Below are 26,092 nucleotides of genomic sequence, written 5' to 3' on the forward strand. Positions count from 1 at the left end.
TACATTTTAGCAGGTGTACTATGCACGTGCCATTCGTAATATCTTTTACAATATCTCTTGAACAAATTGATAAATTCATATATGATTTACAATTTTCTGTTTTTCCATAAATTTTATTTTCACATGTTAAAATTGACTTATACTCTATTTTATTAATGCTTTCTCCTATTTTTATCGGTTTTATTTCTAAAGCTCTACAGTCTATTTTTTCTGTTGTAGGTAAACTTAAAACGTAAATAAGACTTTCTTTATTTGAAGCAATTTTTATTTCTGCAAACTCTAGTGCTTCGTCTAGATTTATAAAAGGTATATTTTCATTTTCTAAAAAACTTTTCGTTATATCCATTTCCTTATTGGATAAAATGTATGAATTGACTATATTTCATTTTGCCCAGTGAATGGCATAAGCTATATTAATAAGTTCTTCCTTCAAAATTTCTAACTTGAATTTTATTTGTAATACAATTTCATTATGTATTTCTTTCTCTTCTTTCACTAATTTAGATATTTTATTAATATTTTCAATGACTTCGTTTATTTTTTCGTAGCTTAATTTTATGACAACTTGCCTACTATTATTTTCTAAAACATTATTCATTTTTTCGGTGAGGATTTCGAAGTCGCTGTGGTCTGGATTTCCAGCTATCCATTTCCACGCTGAACATATGAAGTCTAATGATCTTTTATTGCTATGTTTGACTACCCTAATTCTATCTAGATAAATTTTCGATTGTTTGACAAGTGATATGAGGATTGGCTTTAGGGGATGGTTTGGTAGCTGTTCATTGATTGCTGTCTCTAAGTGATTTATAGTATCGTCAGCCTCATGCAGATTTTAGCCTGCATTTTGGGGAAGTAAAATTTTTCTATAATTTGTTTTTTATTTTCTATTGCATTTCTATGGGCTCTTTCGTGTTCAATCAAAACTGGTCGTTCTTGTTGTTCGTCCGTTTGTAAGTCCTCTACTTGCGATTGGGTGAATCTAATTTTGAAGATGTTAAAATGTATGGGGTATAACTTCTGAATTTGGCCCATTATCTCCTCTGAGGTAAATAAGTCGTTGATTACAGACGGGTTTAAATAACGTTGTAACAAATGTCTAAGATCTTCGGTGGCGTAATGTGGTTGAGTTATTGTATGTCTATGGTATGTTTGAAAGGGGATTTTGAAATTATAAGACTTTTGTTGTCCAACAAGTAACCAAATTTGATTTTTAAGTACGTTGATTGGAGCTTCTGTTGCTGGTATTAGATTGTGTCCTGAACTATCATCCGAATGGGTGGCAATGGTTACTGAATTCATTTCTGGTGGTCGGGAGAGGGTGTCGGCTACAATGTTAGTTTTACCTGGTTTGTATTTAAGTTCGTGGTCATATTCCTCCAAATTGATTACCATCTTTAAGTTTTGTGTTGTCGTTTTTATTACTTAGAGCGTAGGTGAGGGGTTGGTGGTCCGTGAATATTTTGATTTTGGCTGTGCCGTAAAGATAATTTCGTAAGGATTTAAGTGAACATATTATTGCCAGCATTTCCTTTTCATTAGTGGCGTAGTTTTCCTCCGTCTTTTTTAGCGTCCTTGAAATAAACGTAATCGGCTTACCGTCCTGTTCTAACACTGCTCCATTGGCGTGTTTCGAGGCGTCTGTTGTTAGATGGAATTATTTTTGATAGTTGGGATACTGACCATTACTTCTCTTGAAATTAATGCATTTTTGATTTGGGTAAGTGCTTCTTTTGCTCTGTTCTCTAATTGAATGAGTTTAATTTTTGAGTGATTTTTCGATACTCTTCCATCTTCTCCTCTAAGAAGACTAGTGAGAGGTTTGGCTATTTTAGCATAGTCTTTGATAAATCGTCTGTAGTAGCCGGAGAAGCCTAGGAAAGATCTTAAGTCTTTCAGTGTTCGTGGGTATGGAAAGTCAACTATTGCCTGAACTTTAGCGGGGTTTGTAGTGATTCCCTTAGACGAGACCAGAAATCCCAAAAATTCTATTTCGGTTTTAAAGAATTCGCACTTGTCTATCTGTACTTTCCTGTTTGCTTCTTGTAGGGTTTCAAAGACTTCATGGATATTATTGGCATGTGTTTTTTCGTCTTTGCTGAATATGATTATATCATCGATATAAACATAACAGATTTTACCAATATGTTTCCTTAAAATGTCATCCAACGTCCTTTGAAAAATGGCAAGAGCATTTTTGAGTCCAAAAGGCAATCGCGTAAATACATATTTTCCGTTTTTAACTAAAAAAGCAGTTTTCTCAATATCAGATTCTTTCAATGGAATCTGGTGTAAACCGCTTTTCAGGTGTATTACTGAAAAGAAGTTATTTTTACCTAGTTGTGCTAAAACTTCATTGATGTCGGGTATTGGATAACGATCAGCTATCGTTATGGCGTTGAGTTTCCTATAGTCTATTACTAGTCTGTATTTTTTTTTCTTGAGAAGCATCCTGTTTTTTTGGTACATTCCATATGAGCGAGTTATATGGGGACCGTGAAGGTCTTATGATTCCGTCCTCTAACAATTTCTGTATTTGTTTTTCGACTTCTCCTTTTAAGGACATGGGATAGGGGTAGTATTGCGTGTAGACTGGTACGTTCGAGTTCGTACTAATGGTGGCAACGACTTTGGTGGTATAAGTTAACTTTTCATTGGGGTCAGAGAAGAGGTCAATATTTTTACTAACTAAGGAATTCATTACTTGTTTTTGAAAATTGTTCATGTGTTCGTTTCGGATGTTGATATGGTTGACATCCTGTGAAATAAGTTGTTTAAGTTGTATTTTAATTGAATTATTTATGATCATGAAACTTTCTTTTGAGTGAATATCTGCTGCTAATTCTTTCAGGCTATCATTTCCGAGTATCGCGTGAAAGGAGAGGAGGGAGGGAAGGAGGTGGAACTTTAAATTATCGTTTCGCAAATTGAAAAGGTTGACATACGTGTGATGGGCTATTTCTATTTGTCCTCCTACTGAGTTTGCTAAAAAGGTGCTGTCATTTTAAATTTTCGTTTTCACTAATTGAGGCTGAATGTAAATTTGGTTTGATCCTGTATCTACTAAATTTTTTAAGATTTCTCCACTCTTCTTCCTGCAGCTAAAGTAAGGCAACGAAGAGTTTCTTATTCTAAAAAATGGATATCTGTAAAATCTGTGCTCTCGTAGTTGTGCGGATGGTATTGGGGGTTATCCTGATATTCAGGGATATCAGCATTGTATTGATCGTAGCTGCTGTTTGGGTGAGTGTCTGGTGAATGGTTAACTTCTTCTGGGGTAGTGGTTACGTGGTAATTCCTTTGATGTTTTAAGGGTGGATTTGTAAGGTTCGAGTTGCCTTGCCTTTTACCAGCATACTTCAGGTCAGCTCTATTGGCATAGTTCACGGCATTTGTCCTGATGCTCGGATCGATTTCCATTGGTTCCGGCTTATGTTGCGGTTTCAGTGCTGTCGGCCTAGGAGGTGGGTTATGATGCAAATTTGGTTGTGGATTGTAATATCCTGTAATATCTTGGAATTACTTGGTCTCGTATTTATTGTTGAGGTCGAGGTAGGTACGCTAGTTCTGGATGAAATTGGAGTGGTTTGTAGGTAAAGTTTCGAGGTGGTTTGTAGTCACAATCACTAAATCCATTCTGGTGATTAGCATGTGTGCTTCTAAATTTTTGATTTTCTAATTTCAAACATAAGTCAAGAGCTTCCGGGAGGTTTTTAGGCTCCTTCATGCGTAGTAGTCGAGGGAGATTGCCGTTAAGGCCTCTAACGAAGCTGTCGAGGGCTTTTATTCTGTAGGTTTCAGTAAGTAGCTTAGTTGACTCCTGGTTGACGTCCATGCAACCAATATTATTCAGAATCAAGGAGAGATGGGAGTAAACTTTTTGATAAAAGTCTTGAATCGAGAGCCTGACCTGGATTAGACCAGTCATTTGGTACTCCAATGTACCTAGGTGTCTCTTGTCTGTGTAGTGTGTCGTGAGACACATCGAAATAGCTTTCCAATCTAGGGGATTATTGTTAAACTCTGCTGGTTTACCAGAGAATTCTCTCAACGATCTCACTACATCAGGGATTTTATCTATTTCTGAGAGATTGTTTCTGTACACCTCGTCTATCGTCTGGTCGCTAATGGGTGTTTGTCGCGTTTCAGTCCCTATAATGTTCTGTATAATAATTGTTCCTTCGGTATTTAGTACCTGTGTTACTAAACTCCTGATAAGTGTTGTTAGTTCGGGTGAAGGTTGTAAAGTAGGATTAGGACGGGGCTGTGGGTTGGGATTTGGGTTGTTGTTTCCTAACACTTGTGGTCGTATCAAATTGTTTGGGTTTGCCATCCTTCTTCCTTTTTGTTCCAATAGTCGTGTTAATTAATTAATATTTGGATGAAAAAAACACCAAAAAATGTTTCCTCTATTTTCAAAGAAATTCTCAGAACTTTTGCCTTTGGCTTGCAGAAAATCTTGTTTTATTTTTCCTAAAGGCTCAGACTTTAATAATAACAAAATTTTTTTTATCTTTTTAAATAAAAATTCTTAATAACGTTTTTGTTTTTTTTTGTTTGTTTTTTTTTTGTTTGAATCAAGGTTTTTGGCTTATGTTCTATATTTTGTTTAAAAAAAAAATGTCTTACTTTTATTTTCACTTACACTACTTGAGTCAGCACCCTAAGGTCCACTTTGCTCGGTGGGGGTTTGCCCGTTTCCCTTTGTACTTCGGTCCTCCTACCGGTACCCGTGGCTATCTTCTGTCCGGTGTGTGGTCTTTGTGGCACGAGTGGCACTTTGGTTTGGTGGTTTTTAGTGGCACGCTTGGCACTTTGGTTTGGTGGGTTTTAGTGACATGAGTGGCACTTTGGTTTGATGATTTTTAGTGGCACGAGTGTCACTTTGGGTTGGTGATTTTTAGTGGCACTTTTATTTTAAAAGATTATTTAGTGAAACCTTCAAGTTTTTAGCTTTTTTAATTTTTGGCACTTAAATTATTAAAGTTATTAATTCACACTTTCAAGCTCTTAGCCTTTTTTAATTTTTAAACTTTTGGCACTTTGGTGGCAATTTAATGTTTAAAGTTATTTAGTGTTACTTTCTTGTCTAAAGCTTTTTTAAGTTTTAAACTTTTAACTTAAAAACTGTTTGCTTTTTTTTCTTAACTTTTAAAACTGTTTAAATTTTAACTTTTAACTAATACTATGCTTTTTTAGCTCGGGTGCCAATTATATTGTTTGTTATTTTTAAACCAGACCCGGACACGATAAGATGCAGACTGAAGACTTACTTTGTAAAATTGTCATATTAAATTAAATAATTCGCTACCGCGTTAACACAACGAAAACAACAAAGACGTGCAATTATTGGTTTTTGCTTGTGCTGAGGTGTGCTAGACGCTAAGTCTGCACTTTAGCGCAAGCAACAGCTTTGTAGCGGATGCGCGTGCAGTGGCTTGTTGTGCTAATTCTTTGAATGGTTGATGATTAATGTGATATAAAATAATATTTAATAAATCTATTTATTTTAGTTATAACTAACCTTAAATTTTATATACAGCAGGCTGTTAAACTTAATAAGAAATAATAATTGTATAGAAATTAATTGAATTAGCCGTAGGCTACCTTTTAATAAATAAATAAACGAAATAAATAAATAAATAAATGTTGTCTATTTGTATGAGTTTTAAGCGGGGATTACCCTTATTGCTTTAAATGTAATGTATGAAAACATTTATTCGAAGCAATTTTTAATTTATAATTTATTTAATAATTTGGGAAAAATTTAAACAACATGACATCAGGACGGACAATGCGACAAGTGTTCCGATTATACCCTGTAAATCTCTTCAAAGCCTCGTCCCCCGGGAGTGGGATTTGAACCCGCACTCCTGCGATGGTTTTTGTAAACCTTATACCATTGCCATCTTTGCATATTGTCTTTATGCATTGGACATACTTCGTATGTCATCATGTGGTAAAATTATGCGTTGTTAAGGCGGTTTCAAAGAAACTTGGTGTTGTTACTTTTGTTCTATTTATAGAACTACAACGAATTACCCAATGTTGTCTATTTGTATGAGTTTTAAGCAGGGATTACCCTTATTGCTTCAAATGTAATGTATGAAAACATTTATTCGAAGCAATTTTTAATTTATAATTTATTTAATAATTTTGGAAAGATTTAAACAACGTCACATCAGGACGGACAAGGCGACAGCTGTTTGGATTATACCTTGTAAAGCTCTTCAAAACCTTTTCTCCCGGGAGTGGGATTTGAACCCGCACTTCTACGATGGTTGAAGTGTTACAAACGCATTCAGTTACGTCATGCCTTAGTTGCTGTAAACCTTATCCCAATTGCCTTCTTTGCATGTTTTCTTTATGCACTGGACATACTTCGTATGCCATCATGTGGTACACTTATGCGTTGGTGAGGCGGTTTCAAAGAAACTTGGTGTTGTTGCTTTTGTTCTATTTATAGAACTAAAACGAATTAACCAATGTTGTCTATTTGTATGAGTTTTAAGCGGGGATTGCCCTTATTGCTTTAATTGTATGAAAACATTTATTCGAAGCAATTTTTAATTTATAATTTATTTAGTAATTTGGGGAACATTTAAACAACGTGACATCAGGACGGACAAGGCGACAGCTGTTTCAGTTATACCTTGTAAATCTCCTCAAAGCCTTTTCTCACGGGAGTGGGATTTGAACCCGCAATTCTACGATAGCTGAAGTGTTACAAACGCATTCAGCCACGTCATGCCTTAGTTGTTATAAACCTTATACCATTGCCTTCTTTGCATATTTTCTTTATGCACTGGACATACTTCGTATGTCATCATGTGGTAAAGTTATGCGTTGTTAAGGCGGTTTCAAAGAAACTTGGTGTTGTTACATTTGTTCTATTTATAGAGCTACAACGAATTACCCAATGTTGTCTATTTGTATCCTTGGACCAAATTTCTTTAGGATTCGACATTTTTGTTCAATTTATGGCATTATTTTATAGAGTTGTTACGTAAAAAAGTGGCGACGAAATTTTTTGTTAACATTAGAAAAAAAAATTTAAGTAGAAGTGGTCGCAAACCGATTATGTTAATTTTCATAAAGTGTATGTAAAGCGGCATTGAAAACCTCTTTGCCCAGTTTCAACATGATATCTTAAATTTGATTTGATTTACGCGTTGCAAATTTTTTTCTTCTGGATGTGTTCGGTACCACGCCCATTATCCTAAGTTTTTCATTTTATTTCTGAAGTTAACCAACATATCAAGCTTCATCATTTTATTACTCTTTGGTTATACCTTTTTGAAATTTTTAAATTTTTCGAATTTTCATAAAGTGTATGTATAGTGGCAAGGAAACCCTTGAAATTTTCTTCCTCAAAATTTTTCCAAAGTTTCGTTACTTGCGCCGTCTTTGGTAAAGAATTATTGCATTTATTTATTTTTTTTTTATTTTGGGTCTAGATAAGACATCATACCAAAGATATCTCAATTTTAACTCAAGTTATCTTGTTAACGGAAGAACGGATGGACATGGTTCAAACAAAATGTTTTTGATGCTGACAATTTTGATATAAGGAAGTCTATATCTATATATCTCGATTCCTTTAAGACGTTATGTACAACCGTCATCCAGTTAAAGTTATAATACCCTTGTGTACAAGTACACGCTGGGTATAAAAACCTCAATATATACCCAGAAATTACTCTTGGTTTGAGCAAATCAAGAAAAATTTCAATAAGATGGTTTTTAAACAAAAGTGACAACCTTATAATGACACTGTAATTATCATCTTCCTTATACTCAGTTATGTGCCATATTTAGTACTTATATATATATATATATATATATATACATATGTAAATATAGATATACTTTTTTGCAGATTATCATCGAAGGAAATGTCAACAGGAAAATGAAAAGAAATCGCTAACGTTTAAGGATTCGGGACCAGCTGGGGTAAACCGATCTATAGTAGTAACATGTACTTAGTGCATAATTGTTTGTCAAATTCGCTTCATCTTCCACGATCGCCGCGAAATCTTTAATAAAGACAATTTTATAAATTTTTCTTTATTTCAACAAAACTGTCTTTCTGTAGTTTTTTATTATGTTAAACAATCACTTATTTTAATTCAAAGTAGTTTCACTAGAATGTAAAATTTAATATTTTTAATTAAGATGCCAATTTCGTGTTGTCAACTTAACCCATTTTCTCCCGATACTAGATTCCGTGAAGTAAATCGCTTGAAATTTTGTGTGGTTGCTGTTATAGGACTACTAAACGCTTTACTTCTCTTCGCTATTATTTTCACGTTGATAGGACTCCTGGATGCAACAGGAGAGACTGGTGCGAGAAATGCTGTAAAGTGTGATGCACTTAATTAATCAAATAAATTCCGAAGTCTAAGCCGTGGTAGGATGGTAGTGTGCTCCGTCTACCACAGCGAAGATCCAGGGTTCACGCCACGGGCAAATTAACATGAACAATTAGGAACAAGTTTTGTCAATAAGAAGAAAATTTTTCAAAGCAGAGTCGCCCCTTGGTAGTCGGAGTTTATTTCTGCCATGAAAAGCTCTCAGTGAAAAACTGTTCTGAGTCGGCATAAAACAAGTAGGTCCCGTCCCGCCAATTTGTACGAAAAACTAAAGGAGCACTACGCAATTTGGAAGAGAAACTCGGCCTAAAATCTCTTCGGAGGTTATAGTGCCTTACATTTATTTTTTTTTATTTTATTAAGATAAAAATACTTTTTTTGTAATAATTAACGTTATTATAATTAACATTACTTTTTCTTACGGTCCAAATTGGTATGATATTCATCAGAACATTTTGGGTGTCATCTCAAATTGCATTTTTTACAATCTATCTATAAATCTTATAAAATATAGTCGCTAAACGCCATGTATGCACATAACTTCACACAGAATGCTCCGATTTTAAAACGGTTTTTTACATTTGAAAGCTTAGCTACGTGAGATGGTACAGTTAATATAATTTGAAGATATATATTATAGGGGCGTGGTAAATTGCCAAAATGTAGCAAAAAATCATAAAATTTTTGTTTACACTGCTATAACTCATAAACGGATGGATGGATTTAAAAAATTCTACTTTTCAGTAAAACTTTGAGATATTTACCTTCGATCTGCATCAAAAATACTTGATACTAAAGGTGGCAACGACTTTGGTCGTATAAGTTAACTTTTCATTGGGGTCAGAGAAGAGGTCAATATTTTTACTAACTAAGGAATTCATTACTTGTTTTTGAAAATTGTTCATGTGTTCGTTTCGGATGTTGATATGGTTGACATCCTGTGAAATAAGCTGTTTAAGTTGTATTTTAATTGAATTATTTATGATCATGAAACTTTCTATTGAGTGAATAACTGCTGCTAATTCTTTCAGGCTATCATTTCCGAGTATCGCGTGAAAGGAGAGGAGGGAGGGAAGGAGGTAGAACTTTAAATTAACGTTTCGCAAATTGAAAAGGTTGGCATATGTGTGATGGGTTATTTCTATTTGTCCTCCTACTGAGCTTGCTAAAAAGTTGCTGTCATTTTGAATTTTCGTTTTCACTAATTGAGGCTGAATGTAAATTTTGTTTGAACCTGTATCTACTAAAATTTTTAAGATTTCTCCACTCTTCGTCCTGCAGCTAAAGTAAGGCAACGAAGAGTTTCTTATTCTAAAAAATGGATATCTGTAAAATCTGTGCTCTCGTAGTTGTGCGGATGGTATTGGGGGTTATCCTGATAGTCAGGGATATCAGCATTGTATTGATCGTAACTGCTGTTTGGGTGAGTGTCTGGTGGATGGTTAACTTCTTCTGGGGTAGTGGTTACGTGGTAATTCCTTTGATGTTTTAAGGGTGGATTTGTAAGGTTCGAGTTGCCTTGCCTTTTACCAGCATACTTCAGGTCAGCTCTATTGGCATAGTTCACGGCATTTGTCCTGATGCTCGGATCGATTTCCATTGGTTCCGGCTTAGGTTTCGGTTTCAGTGCTGTCGGCCTAGGAGGTGGGTTATGATGCAAATTTGGTTGTGGATTGTAATATCCTGGATTGTATCCTTGTAAGTGCTGATATGGTCTTGGGGCGCTTTTCAACCTTTGTTGGTGTTGTTGCGGGTTTACGAATCCTTGTTGCAGTCTTGGAATTACTTGGTCTCGTATTTGTTGTTGAGGTCAAGGTAGGTACGCTAGTTCTGGATGAAATTTGAGTGGTTTGTAGGTAAAGTTTCGAGGTGGTTTGTAGTCACAATCACTAAATCCATTCTGGTGATTAGCATGTGTGCTTCTAAATTTTTGATTTTCTAATTTCAAACATAAGTCAAGAGCTTCCGGGAGGTTTTTAGGCTCATTCATGCCTAGTAGTCGAGGGAGATCGCCGTTAAGGCCTCTAGCGAAGCTTTCGAGGGCTTTTATTCTGTAGGTTTCAGTAAGTAGCTTAGTTGACTCCTAGCTGACGTCCATTCAACCAATTTAATTCAGAATCAAGGAGAGATGGGAGTAAACTTTTTGATAAAAGTCTTGAATCGAGAGCCTGCACTGGATTAGACCAGTCATTTGGTACTCCAATGTACCTAGGTCTCTCTTGTCTGCGTAGTGTGTCGTGAGACACATCGAAATAGCTTTCCAATCTAACGGAGTATTGTTGAACTCTGCTGGTTTACCAGAGAATTCTCTCAACGATCTCACTACATCGGGGATTTTATCTATTTCTGAGAGATTGTTTCTGTACACCTCGTCTGTCGTCTGGTCGCTAATGGGTGTTTGTTGCGTTTCAGTTCCTATAATGTTCTGTCTAATACTTGTTCCTTCGGTATTTAGTACCTGTGTTACTAAACTCCTGATAAGTGTTGTTAGTTCCGGAGGAGGTTGTAAAGTAGGATTAGGATTGGGCTGTGGGTTGGGATTTGGGTTGTTGTTTCCTAACACTTGTGGTCGTATCAAATTGTTTGGGTTTGCCATCCTTCTTCCTTTTTGTTCTAATAGTCGTGTTAATTAATTAATATTTGGATGGAAAAAACACTAAAAAAATGTTTCCTCTATTTTCAAAGAAATTCTCAGAACTTTTGCCTTTGGCTTGCAGAAAATTTTGTTTTATTTTTCTTAAGGCTCAGACTTTAATAATAACAAAAGGTTTTTTTTATCTTTTTAATTAAAAATTCTTAATAACGTTTTTTTTTTTTCTTTTTTTTGTTTGAATCAAGGTTTTTGGCTTATGTTCTATATTTTATTTAAAAAAAAAATTTCTTACTTTTATTTTCACTTACACTACTGGAACAGCACCCTAAGGTCCACTTTGCTCGGTGGGGGTTTGCCCGTTTCCCTTTGTACTTCGGTCCTCCTGCCGGTACCCGTGGCTATCTTCTGTCCGGTGTGTGGTCTTTGTGGCACGAGTGGCACTTTGGTTTGGTGGTTATTAGTGGCACGCTTGGCACTTTGGTTTGGTGGGTTTTAGTGGCACTTTGGTTTGATGATTTTTAGTGGCACGATTGTCACTTTGGGTTGGTGATTTTTAGTGGCACTTTTATTTTAAAAGGTTATTTAGTGAAACCTTGAAGTTTTTAGCTTTTTTAATTATTGGCACTTAAATTATTAAAGTTATTAATTCACACTTTCAAGCTCTTAGCCTTTTTTAATTTTTAAACTTTTGCCACTTTGGTGGCAATTTAATGTTTAAAGTTAATTAGTGTTACTTTCTTGTCTAAAGCTTTTTTAAGTTTTAAACTTTTAACTTAAAAACTGTTTGCTTTTTTTCTTAACTTTTAAAACTATTTAAATTTTAACTTTTAACTAATACTATGCTTTTTTAACTCGGGTGCCAATTATATTGTTTGTTATTTTTAAACCAGACCCGGACACGATAAGATGCAGACTGAAGACTTACTTTGTAAAATTGTCATATTAAATAAAATAATTCGCTACCGCGTTAACACAACAAAAACAACAAAGACATGCAAGTATTGGTTTTTGCTTGTGCTGAGGTGTGCTAGATGCTAAGTCTGCACTTTAGCGCAAGCAACAGCTTTGTAGCGGATGCGCGTGCAGTGGCTTGTTGTGCTAATTCTTTGAATGGCTGATGATTAATGTGATATAAAATAATATTTAATAAATCTATTTATTTTAGTTATTACTAACCTTAAATTTTGTATACAGCAGGCTGTTAAACTTAATAAGAAATAATAATTGTATAAAAATTAATTGAATTAGCCGTAGGCTACCTTTTAATAAATAAATAAAAAAAAAAAATAAATAAATAAATGTTGTCTATTTGTATGAGTTTTAAGCGGGGATTACCCTTATTGCTTTAAATGTATGAAAACATTTATTCGAAGCAATTTTTAATTTATAATTTATTTAATAATTTGGGAAAAATTTAAACAACATGACATCAGGACGGACAAGGCGACAGCTGTTTGGATTATACCTTGTAAATCTCTTCAAAGCCTTTTCTCCCGGGAGTGGGATTTGAACCCGCACTTCTACGATGGTTGAAGTGTTACAAACGCATTTACGATAGCTGAAGTGTTGCAAACGCATTCAGCCACGTCATGCCTTAGTTGTTATAAACCTTATCCCAATTGCCTTCTTTGCATATTTTCCTTATGCACTGGACATACTTCGTATGTCATCATGTGGTAAAGTTATGCATTGTTAACGCGTTTTCAAAGAAACTTGGTGTTGTTGCTTTTGTTCTATTTCTATTATTATTAAATTTCTATTGTTCGTTTTGCTTAAAAACCATCCTTGGACCAAATTTCTTTAGGATTCGACATTTTTGTTTAATTTATGGCATTATTTTATAGAGTTGTTACATTAAAAAGTGGCGGCGAAATTTTTTGTTAACATTAGAAAAAAAAATTAAGTAGAAGTGGTCGCAAACCGATTATATTAATTTTCATAAAGTGTATGTAAAGCGGCATTGAAAACCTCTTTGCCCAGTTTCAACATGATATCTTAAATTTGATTTGATTACGGGTTGCAAATTTTTTTCTTCTGAATGTGTTCGGTACCACGCCCATTATCCTAAGTTTTTCATTTTATTTCTGACGTTAACCGACATATCAAGCTTCATCATTTTATTACTCTTTGGTTATACCTTTTTGAAATTTTGAAATTTTTCGAATTTTCATAAAGTGTATGTAAAGTGGCAAAGAAAACCTTGAAAAACATCCATTTAATTCAATTTTCTTCCTCAACATTTTTCCAAAGTTTCGTTACTTGCGCCGTCTTTGGTAAAGAATTATTGCATTTATTTATTTTTTTATATTTTTTATTTTTTATTTTATTTTGGGTCTAGATAAGACATCATACCAAAGATATCTCAATTTTAACTCAAGTTATCTTGTTAACGGAAGAACGGATGGACATGGTTCAAACAAAATGTTTTTGATGCTGACAATTTTGATATATGGAAGTCTATATCTATATATCTCGATTCCTTTAAGACATTATGTACAACCGTCATGCAGTTAAAGTTATAATACCCTTGTGTACAAGTACACGCTGGGTATAAAAACCTCAATATATACCCAGAAATTACTCTTGGATTGAGCAAATCAAGAAAAATTTCAATAAGATGGTTTTTGAACAAAAGTGACACTGTAATTATCTTCTTCCTTATACTCAGTTATGTGCCATATTTAGTACTTATATATATATATACATATGTAAATATAGATATACTTTTTTGCAGATTATCATCGAAGTAAATGTCAATAGGAAAATGAAAAGAAATCGCTAACGTTTAAGGATTCGGGACCAGCTGGGGTAAACCGATCTATAGTAGTAACATGTACTTAGTGCATAATTATTTGTCAAATTCGCTTCATCTTCCACGGTCGCCGCGAAATCTTTAATAAAGACCATTTTATAAATTTTTCTTTATTTCAACACAACTGTCTTTCTGTATTTTTTTATTATGTTAAACAATCACTTATTTTAATTCAAAGTAGTTTCACTAGAATGTAAAATTTAATATTTTTAATTAAGATGCCAATTTCGTGTTGTCAACTTAACCCATTTTCTCCCGATACTAGATTCCGTGAAGTAAATCGCTTGAAATTTTGTGGGGTTGCTGTTATAGGACTACTAAACGCTTTACTTCTCTTCGCTATTATTTTCACGTTGATAGAACTCCTGGAGCAACAGGAGAGACTGGTGCGAGAAACGCTGTAAAATGTGATGCACTTAAATAATCAAATAAATTCCGAAGTCTAAGCCGTGGTATGATGGTAGTGTGCTCCATCTACCACACCGAAGATCCTGGGTTCACGCCACGGGGAAAGCAACATGAAAATTTTAGGAACAAGTTTTGTCAATAAGAAGAAAATTTTTCAAAGCAGAGTGGCCCCTTGGCAGTCGGAGTTTATTTCTGCCATGAAAAGCTCTCAGTGAAAAATCGTTCTGAGTCGGCATAAAACAAGTAGGTCCCGTCCCGCCAATTTGTACGAAAAATTAAAAGAGCACTACGCAATTTGGAAGAGAAACTCGGCCTAAAATCTCTTCGAAGGTTATAGTGCCTTACATTTATTTTTTTATTTTATTAAGATAAAAATACTTTTATTTTGTAATAATTAACGTTATTACAATTAACATGGCTTTTTCTGACTGTCCAAATTGGTATGATATTCATCAAAGCATTTTGGGTGTCATCTCAAATTGCAGTTTTTACAATCTATCTATAAATCTTATAAAATAAAGTCGCTAAATGCCATGTATGCACATAACTTCACACAGAATGCTCCGATTTTAAAACGGTTTTTTGCATTTGAAAGCTTAGCTACGTGAGATGGTACAGTTAATATAATTTGAAGATATATATTATAGGGCGAGGCAAATTGCCAAAATGTAGCAAAAAATCATAAAATTTTTGTTTACACAGCCATAACTAATAAGCGGATAGATGGATTTAAAAAATTCTACTTTTCAGTAAAACTTTGAGATATTTACCTTCGGTCTGCAAAAAAAAAAATACTTGATTCCTTTCTTATATCAGCCAAATTGTTTAAATAAAAGTAACATTTTTACAAAAAATGTGTTTGTGTGGTTGTTCGCTGTGAACTGTGTGCGCTAATTGCTTTTGAGAGAGGCATGATGCGACGCACACATATTTATTTATTTATTTATTTATTTGTAGTCATACATGACGAGAGTGCACTTACAGACTAATTACAAAACTTTAGTTTTTTTTGTTTTTTTTTGTTTTTGTGCTTAGTATAAATAATAAATGTTAAGTGATCAATATAAATATTACACGATTATACAATTACAACATTAATCAAAACTTACAAGTAGTGAAGCTACAAATTTGGCTTTAGAGCTAACTAAATCAGAGGTAAAAGAACCCGATGGAGTGTTAAGTTCCCTTAAAGCTCTATAGATATGTGCATTGCTAGCATAAGTACTTCTGACTTGTTTTAAGGAAAAAAGATCGTTATTCCTAAGACAACGCTGCGGGACATGGAAAAATATACGTTCAAGTAAAAGAGAGCAATCTATTGTACCATTTATAATGTCGAACACTGTAGAGAGGGAGAGAAACACGGCAAGGTTGGTAACCGTGGATCGACCAGACATGAAGCCATGTTGGTTGATAGAAATATATCTCTTGATGGAAAAGAACATCTTTTGCTTGACAATATATTCAAACAATTTAGATACGGTTGACAATTTTGAAATTGGCCTGTAGTTGGCAATATCATTTTTATTACCTTTTTTGAAAACAGGCGTGATAGAGGTAAATTTCCAGGCATCAATAAAAACACCCGAATGAAGTGATTTATTAAAAATTATCATAAGAGGATAAGCAACAGCAGTGCAGTTTTTGAAAAGGTAAGATGAGAAACCATCAACATCCGAACTCGTAGACGACTTAATATGCAGAATACCATCGAGCACATCATCAGGCGATAGGAAAAGTGATCCAAAATTAATTGGTGAATTGGTATCTGGGAAATAGTTGTCACCGAACGGCTCAGACGACGACTCGAAATTAGAGCTTAAAAAGTCATCAAAAAGATTAGCAGCCTCTTGCGGAGAGGATGCACTGGTTCCATTATAGAACACATCCGATGGTGTGCTAGAACACATTCTTTTGGATTTAGCAAACCGCCAAAAACACTTTGGATTTTGCTTGATGTCAAATTCAAAATTATGAACAAAATCTCGGTATAAGTCCTTATTTAGGGATTTAAACTCTTTGCGATAGCGGTGAAATTTTTCCTTATGAGAAACAGAGTTAGAAGACTTGTACTTTTTGTAAAATTTGTTTCTTAGATTCCTCGACCTCTTTAATTTCGATCTATACCATGGTATCCTATGGCATTTCTTCCCAAAAACTGGAACATGTTTTGAACAAAATGTTTGAATTCTATTTCTAAATACTTCAAAGCATTCCTCAGTATTGATATTAGCAAGTAAGGTGTCCCAATCTAAGGCAGCTATATCCAAATTAACATTATGCAAGTTTCCACGTTTGAAATTGAAACTTGAACAAACACTTTTAAGCGAAACTTCTCTAAAATTATAAAACTCAATATGTATAATAAGAGGAATATGATGAATGGTTGTCTTAGAAATAGGATCCAAACATTCGGTTATAGAAAAATGTATATTATCATTAACGAAAATAAGATCAAGATATCTAGAAAGACTATTGGAAAAATGGTTAACCTGAGAAAGATCTAAGCTTGCCATATTGTCGACTACGTAAGACTCTGGAAAACTAATCAGTTTTTGGAAAGAATGTAAAGTTGTTATCACAGGAAATCCACTCTAAATTACTTAATTAAAATCACCCAGAATGCAGAAATTACAATTAGAATTCTTAGAAACTAAGCCCACAATGTTGTCGACGTGCATTTTATAGATGGCGTCAGCGCTTGCCGGCGGTATGTAGGAAGCACAGATTATGAGATCAGACGCACCACGTACACTGATACAAAGCTGATCAAGAAGAGAGTCCCCATTATCCAATGGAACAACGGATGCTCGATACCTCCTACTGACAGCAATCAAAATGCCGCCACCTCTTAACAGACCAGTTTTTTTAGGGTCTCGATCCTTGCGGGAGACATTGTAAAGATTGGAATCATATATAGCATTCGCTGCGTTGTTTAACTTCGGGCGTAGGTTTATAGGTATGTATTTATGTATGTACATCACTACATAGTATAAAACAAAGTCGCCTTTTCTGTCCCTATGTCCCTTTGAATGCTTAAACCTTTAAAAATACGCAACGGATTTTGATGCGCTTTTTTTTAGGAGATAAAGAGTGATTGAAGAGGAAGGAACGGATGAACATATTTCGCTGAAAATTGGTGGAGGGGTAGCTTAGAAACAGGAGACAGACATAGGATAATTTTTATCCCGTTCTGGCTGGGGTCTTGAGATCAAAACGTGGACCTGGGCAATCCTGGGATATGTTTGTACAATATGGGGATCAAACCCGCAGGTAACTAGGGTCTCGAGATATAAGCGAAAAGGTGGGCGCGGGTACCGCTAGAATGTGTTTATATAATATGGATAACAAATGAAAGCTGTTTATGAGTGCTTTATTACAGGGTAGTTTTCATACCTATTGGTGACTAGGGTCTCGAGAGTGAGGCCAAAACGTGGACCCGGGTACCCCTAGAAAGTGTTTATACAATATGGATAACAAATTAAAGCTGTTGATGAGTGCTTTAGAACAGGTTAGTTTTCATACCTATTTGTGAAGGGTCTCGAGATATAGGCCAAAACGTGGATCACGGTAACACTAGGATGTGGTTTTACATTATGGTTATCAAATGGAAGCTGTTACTGAGAGCTTTAAAGTAATTTTCATTGTGATATTCGATTTAGTCGCATCAACCTGGCAAAACTGATAAATATGCATGCGAAGCCCAAATAAACACATGAATTAATAATACCCACATAACTATTTACATACGTCCTATTCGATTTGCCTGGCAATAAGGGATGACGAAGAATGGGAAAAACTTGAGAAAAGATGGAAGGAGAAGGGGACTGAGAAAGAGGTAGAGTGAGACGAAGATAGAGATAGATTAAGCGAAAAGACAGAGGGAGGAGTGAATAAAAGGATTAAGAAAAAGTGAGGGGGAGAGCAGAGTTAGACGGAAAAAGCTTATTAAAATTTATGTATATAGACCAAATTTAGGGCTGAACAACGGGTCTGCTAGTTTAATATAAAAGCACTATTCACGTTCAAAAAATTAAAATTACCGAAACTTTACTTTTAAAATTGTTGTTTTTTTTTTGAATAAGGAAACTCTCGAGCCCATTAAACAGCGCAAAGGACGAGTGTTTTACAGCCTCGGCGAGGTCGTAATTCACGTATACCATGCGACGCATAGCGGTCATCCCTCTCGGTGTCCTCTTTGGACACGGACATCGAGGCAACCGAAGGGAAGCGGAGCTTTCCGACGTTGAAAGTCTGGTTTTTGTCACGTCAAATTGCGCAGGGGCTCTGTTCAACTTGACGATGGAAGATGCTCTTCTGGATAGCGACTTAGAGGATCATGACGTCACGGTGATGGAGGCAGGGGAGTCTGAACAAGCTCATGCTGAGGTTGCTCCAGATAAACCTGCACAAATGTAAGGCAGCCTCGGCTGCCCTCATTAGTCGCCTTTCTAAAGGCGACGTCGACGTGGTCTTTGTCTAATAACCCTGTGTGAATAACTCACGGATTTGCGGATTAGGTCCCACTGGGTTTAAGCTCATCGGAGCTGCAGATGAAGATAAAGTTGGAACCTGTATTTTGGTAAAATCACAGCTAAACATCTTTCTTTTACCTAACTATAGCAATGGCGATGTTACAGCGGCCAGTTTAGCAAACGAAGGCACACAACTAACACTAGCATCCGTTTATATGCCGTACGATGCAGAGGAACCTCCTCCCCAAAAGACGGTAAAGGATTTAGTGGCCGACCTAATTAAGGGCAATCTGCTTATAGGGACGGACGCAAACGCCCACCACGTACAGTGGGGCAGCTCCGATATAAACACTTTTCGATTACCTTTCAACAATTAAGCTGGTAATTTGCAATGTAGGTAATGAACCAATTTTTATTACTAAAAACCGTAAAGAGGTCATTGACCTCACTATTTGTAGCGAAAGCGTTTATGGGTGTGTTCAAAAATGGCGTCTTCTTGAGGAACATTCCTTCTCAGACTACCGGTATATTGAAATAATATTAGAAATTTTCGTTGTTCAGCCCATTGCGAGACGTAACTCACGTAATACAAACTGGGAACTACATAATGAGCTATTGGCAAGAGAACTACCAGCACTGCCCTCACAAGGTCCCTCATCAACGGAGGAGCTAGAGGGTCTGGTAGAAACCTTCTCAATGGCACTCCCAAATGCCCTAGAACAGGCTTGTCTAATGCCAAAACCACGCGGTAAGCGTAAACCTCAGTGGTGGTCCCATGATTTGGACTTATTTCGCAAATCCTCAAGCCAAATGCCTCGATAATGTGCCACAATGGCTAGAATACAAGGGCAAACTAAGGACCAACAAAAAAGTCCTGAGACAAACGAAGAGAACTTCTTGGAGAAATTTCTGCACTGAAGTCGAAAGTGTCTCCGACACATCAAGGCTGCGATGCGTGCTTTCAAAAATGCAAAAAGCTATTAGCTTTCTGCGGAGACCAAATGGTACATGGACCAGCACAGAAGGGGAAACCCTAGAGCTGCTCCTGGACACACACTTCCCGGGAAACATGCCCAACGCACCTGGAGTACCGGCAACAAACCAAGCTGTTAATATGCCGATCACTGAGGAAAGGGTTAGGTGGACAGTTAAAAGTTTTAAACCTTTTAAGGCTGTCGGACCAGGCGGGATTGTCCCCGCTCAACTTATTTACTCTTTGGAGGTATCAGCCAACTGGCTGCGGCACATATATACTGCTTGATTGGCTCTAAACTGTATTCCGTGTGTATGGAGAAGCGGCACTGTCATATTCATTCCAAAGGCAGGCAAAGCCTCTCACTATGAGCCGAAGGACTACATACCGATCAGTCTTTCATCCTTCGTAGTCGAGGCCCTAGAGAGGATAATTAGCGATTATCTCACTACCAACATTGATAGGAACCTCATTTCTGGCTATCAACACCCTAACTTACTTACTTACTTACTTACTTACTTACTTACATAACACCCTAACACCAAAGGGAAATCTGCGGAGACTTCGCTGCACAGCCTAGTCTCTACTATCGAAACATCCTTGTTCGAAAAGGATTATTGTCTTGTGGCCTTCCTAGACATCCTGTCCTTTCTCCTCTACTATGTAACCTAACGGTAAACTCGCGATTAAGAGATGCTAGTTGGGGGAGCGAAAGATTGTGACATATGCTGATGATCTAGCGATTGGTTACAGAGTCCAGTTCCCTCAAACTTTATGTGACTTGACTATGTGAAATGCAGGTAGCATTGCGAGAGGTTTCCCTATGGACCTCCTGATGTGGACTCAGCCTCAATTGAATTATCCATTAGACATCGATCAGAACGGACGTGTTATGTGTTGCTCTTTGATTTTTCTATAATTTAGTGGTAAATGCAAAGATATATCTCATAAATTGCTGTTAAACATAAACTAAAAATTTAATTATTGAAATTGGATATTTAAAAGTATAAATTAATAAATGATTATTGAGTGACTCTTAAAATAAAATAAAAATAAAAATAAATAAAATTTTAATGATGCCTCAGCTAGAGTGTAAAGGTTGCACAGCAAAAGTACTGCAAGTGGAAGATATGCTAACATGCAGTGGGGGTTGTGATAATGTTTTTTGTGTGAAGTGTAGCAATTTAAAAAGAGCAGAATTAAAATTTCTAAATGAAAATTTAAATATTAAATGATATTGTAACCAGTGTAGCTTATCAAACATAAATACAAAATTCATTGAAATAAAATATTCTATTGAAAAAGTGACTCAAAAAACTTAAAAAGATCAGATGTTGAAGAAATAGTGGAGGATGCAATAACGAATAAAATACAAAAAATGAAAAATGACTTTACAGTTGAAATAAATACAGTTATAGAACAAATATTTAGTGAAAGATGCAAAATATTGAAACAGGAGCTCATAACTTATATACATAAGAGTCTGAACAGCAGATGCGATAAGTTAAGTGAAATACGTGCTGAAAAGAAACAAATAAATGCAAAATCATTATGCAGAAATGGCAAAAAGAAACGCAAACAAAATAGTTATTAAACCTATAAACAACAAAAATACAAAAGAAACTAAGAAAGCACTAAAAAAAGTAATAGAACCAACCGAAGGTCTTATCACGACTGTTACTAACATAAATAAAGGTGCGACAATAGTTGAGTGCAAAAACAGTGAAGCAGTAGAAGAAGTACAAAAGAAAGTAAACAAAGAAATAGCTCAAGAATATGCTACGGAAAAATTGAGAGAAACGAAAAAGCGAAGAGCGTTAAAAATAGTGGGGCTCTCAACAAAATTAAATGATGAGAGAATTATTGAGTGTGAAAAAAAACAAAACGATATTGAAGATAATAAAGAGTTAAAAATTATTAAGGTTTATGAAGATCGCAATAAAAGAGAGGAAAGCTAAAATATTATTATAGAAACAGATTGTGAAACGTATGAGAATCTAATGGAGAAGAAGAGAATAAAAGTTGAATGGGACAGTTGTAGAGTTTTTGAACATATAAATGTACCTAGATGTTTTAAATGTCTAGGTTTCCAACATAAAGCTAGTGATTGTGCATTTAAACAAGCATGTAGCAAATGTGGTGAACACCATGATGTTAAAGAGTGTAACTCAAACATCATAAGATGTGTTAACTGCTTTGAGTTGGTGAGAAGAAAAGTTATAGATGTTGAAGTGGATCACTATGCCTATAGTACTAAGTGCCCTGCATATATACGCTATCTGCAGAGCAAAAAAGCGAAGAAATAGCAATCAAATAAAAACTTTGAATTTAAATGTATCTATTTAAATATATGTAGTATTATTTCTAACAAAAATGAACTAGAAAATCTTATTGTGGAGCATAAACCTGCGTTACTATTGTGCTCGGAAACATGTACCACGGGTGATATTAGAGAAGCAGAGTTACATATTAATGCCTATACGGTAATTAGATGTGACTCACATAGCAGACACACAAGAGGTGTCTTAATATATGCTCACAACTCTGTGAAATACAACGTTATATATAATAACAGCATTAATAATAACATTTGGTGCATCATAATAAAACTAAATGAGTGCGATAAAAAATGGCAAATAGGGTTTTTATGTCACTCACCTAATACGAGTGATTCTGACTTCTTAAATTATCTAAATGAAATATTGTTGGAAAAAGTTGAGTTAAGTGTGAATTGCTTCGTGGTTGGAGACTATAACATTAACGTTAATAATGCCAACAACACCTATAGCAAGAAATTAACAGATATGTTTAATGATTTCGCAATGAACCAAAAAATACTCTTCAACACACGTATCACAGATACAACTGAAACAAAAATCGACCTTCTATACTCAAATTCGAATGATGTTATTTGTCAAAACATGGACAAGTATAAAATATCAGACCATGAAACGATAGAAATAAAAATTAATACATCAGCACCATATAAAATGAGAACAACAAAAACAATTACCTCATTGGAGCTTTATAATAAAGAAAATCTACTTAACTTGTTGCGCGCATGCAGTTTTGTGATAAATGATTGAACCAGTATAGAATCCCAATTAGACATAGTAAACAATGCAATTCTACAATGTATTACAGGATTAACATTTGAAAAAGTAGTGAAAGTAAGACTTATGAATAAGTGGTATGATCATGAACTTACACAATTAAATAAACTTAAATATAATCTTTTAAATGAGTCTAGGCAAACAGGAAGTTGGGACAATTATAAAGAAATAAACAAAAGATACAAAAAACTTATCAAAAAGAAAAAGGCGAAATATATGGAAAACAAAATCTTAATTAGTAAAAATAATAGCAAAGAAATGTGTAAAATCTTAAGCAAACCAAAAACCTGAAAAAAGATCGTCAAGAAATCAACAAAATTCAAATATTAGATAAGCAAATCGAAGAAAAGATCGAAATTTCGAATGAGCTCAATAACTTTTTCGTAAACAGTATTTTAGAAATAAACCAAAGTATCGAACATTTTGATTTAAACCGTATCTGAGAGCAGTTCGACATTCAAATTTAATAAAGTTGTAGCAGATGACATTGTCAAAATAGTTCGGCTATTCAAGAACAAAATTGGAGGCAAAAATCTTTTATCAGAAGGAGTTTTAAAAGATTCAATAGAGTATACAGCTTATTTTTATGCAAAAATTATAAAAGAAAGCATGGAAACGGGCATTGTACCACAAAGATGGAAAACATCGACCATTATACCAGTTAAAAAAAATAAAAAATACGTATAAACCTGAGGAAATGCGACCTATAAATACTCTACCATGTGATGAAAAAATTATGGAAACAGTTATAAAAAATAAGTTAGAAAATTACTTGGAAGACAATAAATTAATAATAAGTGAACAATCGGGATTTAGAAGAAAACACTCATGTGAAACGGCACTGAATATAGTGATCTCTAACTGGAAGGAAGATCTAAATAACAAAAAAGACACTGTTTGCTTTTTCCTGGATCTGAAAAGGGCATTCGAAACAGTGGACCGAGACATTTTGCTCCAGAAAAAAGGGTGAAAATGGCACTCCGATGGCACAGAACACCGTGTTTGGGTGGGTTCTGTTTGGGAACGCGACTTCCTCACAAATAAAACCCCGGGTAAATCAACGCATTATTGTTATACGCAACTAACTGACCTCCTCGCTAAGTTTTGGGAGCTGGAAGAGCTACCACCTAGAAAGTTTTACACGCCCGAAGAGTTATATTGTGAGAAGTTATTCGACGATACAACACAGCGCGCAACTGATGGCCGATTTATTGTACTTTACCGCTAAAACCCGAGGTGTTGATTGGTGAGTCGCGTAACGCAGCCGTTCGGGCATTGTTGCGAATGGAAAGCAGGTTCGCCACCAACAAAGACATCCACGAAGAGTACTGCAAATTTATGAAGGAGCTTCTTGACTTGGGTCTTATGGAGCTAGCTACTCCAACAACGCAAACCGCATACTATATGCCACATCACGCCGTGGTAAAAGAAACAAGTTCCACTACTAAGCTTAGGGTCGTATTCAACGCGTCAATGAAGACGTCGTCAGGGCACTCGTTAAACGACGCGCTAATGGTTGGTACTCAGCTCCAACAAGATCTCTTCCCGATTTTAGTCCGCTTCCGCACCCATCGCTATGGTATAATTGCGGACATCGAGAAAATGTATCGACAGGTCTACGTCGATAAACGGGACGTCGACAATCAACGCATTGTATGGCGTGAGCATTCATCGCAGCCATTATGCGACTATCGTCTATTAAGGGTTACCTATGGGGTAGCATCCGCTTCTCATCTCGCTGTCAAATCGTTGCATCGCGCGGCACAACAAGCTGGCGCGTTATATCAGAATATCGCAAATATCGCTACGTCAGGTTTTTACATGGATGACTTGCTCTCCGGCTCCGACTCTTTCCAAGAACTGACAGCGCTTCAACGTAACATCTCACACGTCTTATCTCAGTGTGGATTCGAGCTCCGGAAGTGGGCAACAAATTGCAAGCCATTGAGACAACAGATGCCGCATGCGTCTACACAGGTGTCCCATCTCTTGGCTGATGGAAGCGATATCCGAACTCTAGGATGTATTTGGACACGGATACCGACTCTCTTGGGATATCCTTCAATATGGAGCCACTCCAGTGCGAATTAACAAGACGCATTTTTCTCTCCGATACCAGAAAGATTGTCGACCCTCTCGGCCTCATATCTCCATGCACCATTCGCTCAAAAATTTGGTTGCAAAGAATTTGGCGTTGTAATGTCGATTGGGATGAGTTAGTTCCGCCTGAGATTGCTACAGATTGGTTAACGCATAGAAAAGAGCTGGCCATGCTTTCATCGCTGAAGCTAAATCGCTGGCTTGGTAGTAGTCCAAACGCCGACACAGAGTTCCATGTTTTCACTGACGCATCAGAGGCTGCCTATGCAGCCGCTATTTACTGCCGCACACGTCATCGGACGACGAGATAAACATCGTGCTCATTGCTGCGAAAACCAAAGTAGCTCCGCTAAAAACAACTTCGTTACCTAGTCTGGAACTCTGCGCAGCTCATCTAGGCGCTAAACTCGTCCGCCTAATTCAACAAAGTTTTGGTCACAAACTTGAAAAGCGTAGTCAGACTCAATGATAACGTTGGCATGGCTGCAATCAAATCCAAATCGTTGGGCAACGTTCATTGCAAATCGTGTAGCCGATGTACAAGAAGTCTTGCCGTCATCGCATTGGAGACACGTCATCTCAGAGCATAACCCTGCAGATTGCGCTTCTCTGGGTCTCACTCCTGCACAGCTCCTCGATCACCGCTTATGGTGGCAGGGGCCACACTGGTTATCCGAAACCGATCGCTTTTCGACGTAGCACATAACGAAACATACTACGAATTTGGAACTGAAATCAATCAAAGCTAGTTCTCATGTAACGCAAACGCACGAAGATTGGGATTTACTAACGAAATTTCACTCTTACAACAAACTCAAACGAGTGACCGCACATATACTTCGCTTCATAAACAACGCTCGCATACCTGCTCAGAAGTCGAGTGCACACGAACGGCTGTCCGGACCGTTAACATGCTCTGAAATCCGCAAAGCCGAATTATCTTTGGTAAGGTATTCCCAAGCTAACGTTTTCCAACAAGAAATTTCTAATTGCAGGTCAGGGAAGCCAATACCGATACGTAGTAGCCCCGTTCGTCATCAGCCGTTTTTAGACGACGCAGGCATTTTACGAGTAGGAGGTCGAATTAAGAACGCATCTTGCACGAACGATATAAAACATCCGATTATTTTGCCTAAAAATTCACCGCTCGCTAAAGCAATAGCCGCTAAAACTCAAATCGGTATGTTGCACGCTGGCCCGCAAATGATGCAAGCTACTATACAACGTAAATTTTGGATCCCTGGCA

The 26,092-nt window shown here is 36.1% G+C and overlaps 1 protein-coding gene across 8 annotated transcripts in view; it reads left to right on the forward strand.

Annotated features, from left to right (window-relative positions):
• The window catches only part of LOC137240104 (uncharacterized), a 1,657,600-nt gene that overhangs the window by 1,470,413 nt on the left and 161,095 nt on the right, over positions 1-26,092 (forward strand). Inside the window, exon 11 of one of the 8 annotated variants that reach the window (XM_067766028.1) lies at positions 7,880-8,097. The exons of 5 other annotated variants lie outside the window; for them this stretch is intronic. In XM_067766028.1, the coding sequence (XP_067622129.1) occupies positions 7,880-7,927 (48 nt within the window). In that variant the 3' untranslated portion in view covers positions 7,928-8,097. Of the gene's footprint in view, positions 1-7,879; positions 8,098-13,699; positions 13,763-26,092 lie in introns of those variants that run through there. 2 more of the 8 variants (XM_067766033.1, XM_067766032.1) reach the window with 2 other exon arrangements.

Source organism: Eurosta solidaginis, chromosome 2 (genome assembly GCF_040869045.1).
Source record: "Eurosta solidaginis isolate ZX-2024a chromosome 2, ASM4086904v1, whole genome shotgun sequence".
Lineage (NCBI taxonomy): Eukaryota > Metazoa > Arthropoda > Insecta > Diptera > Tephritidae > Eurosta > Eurosta solidaginis.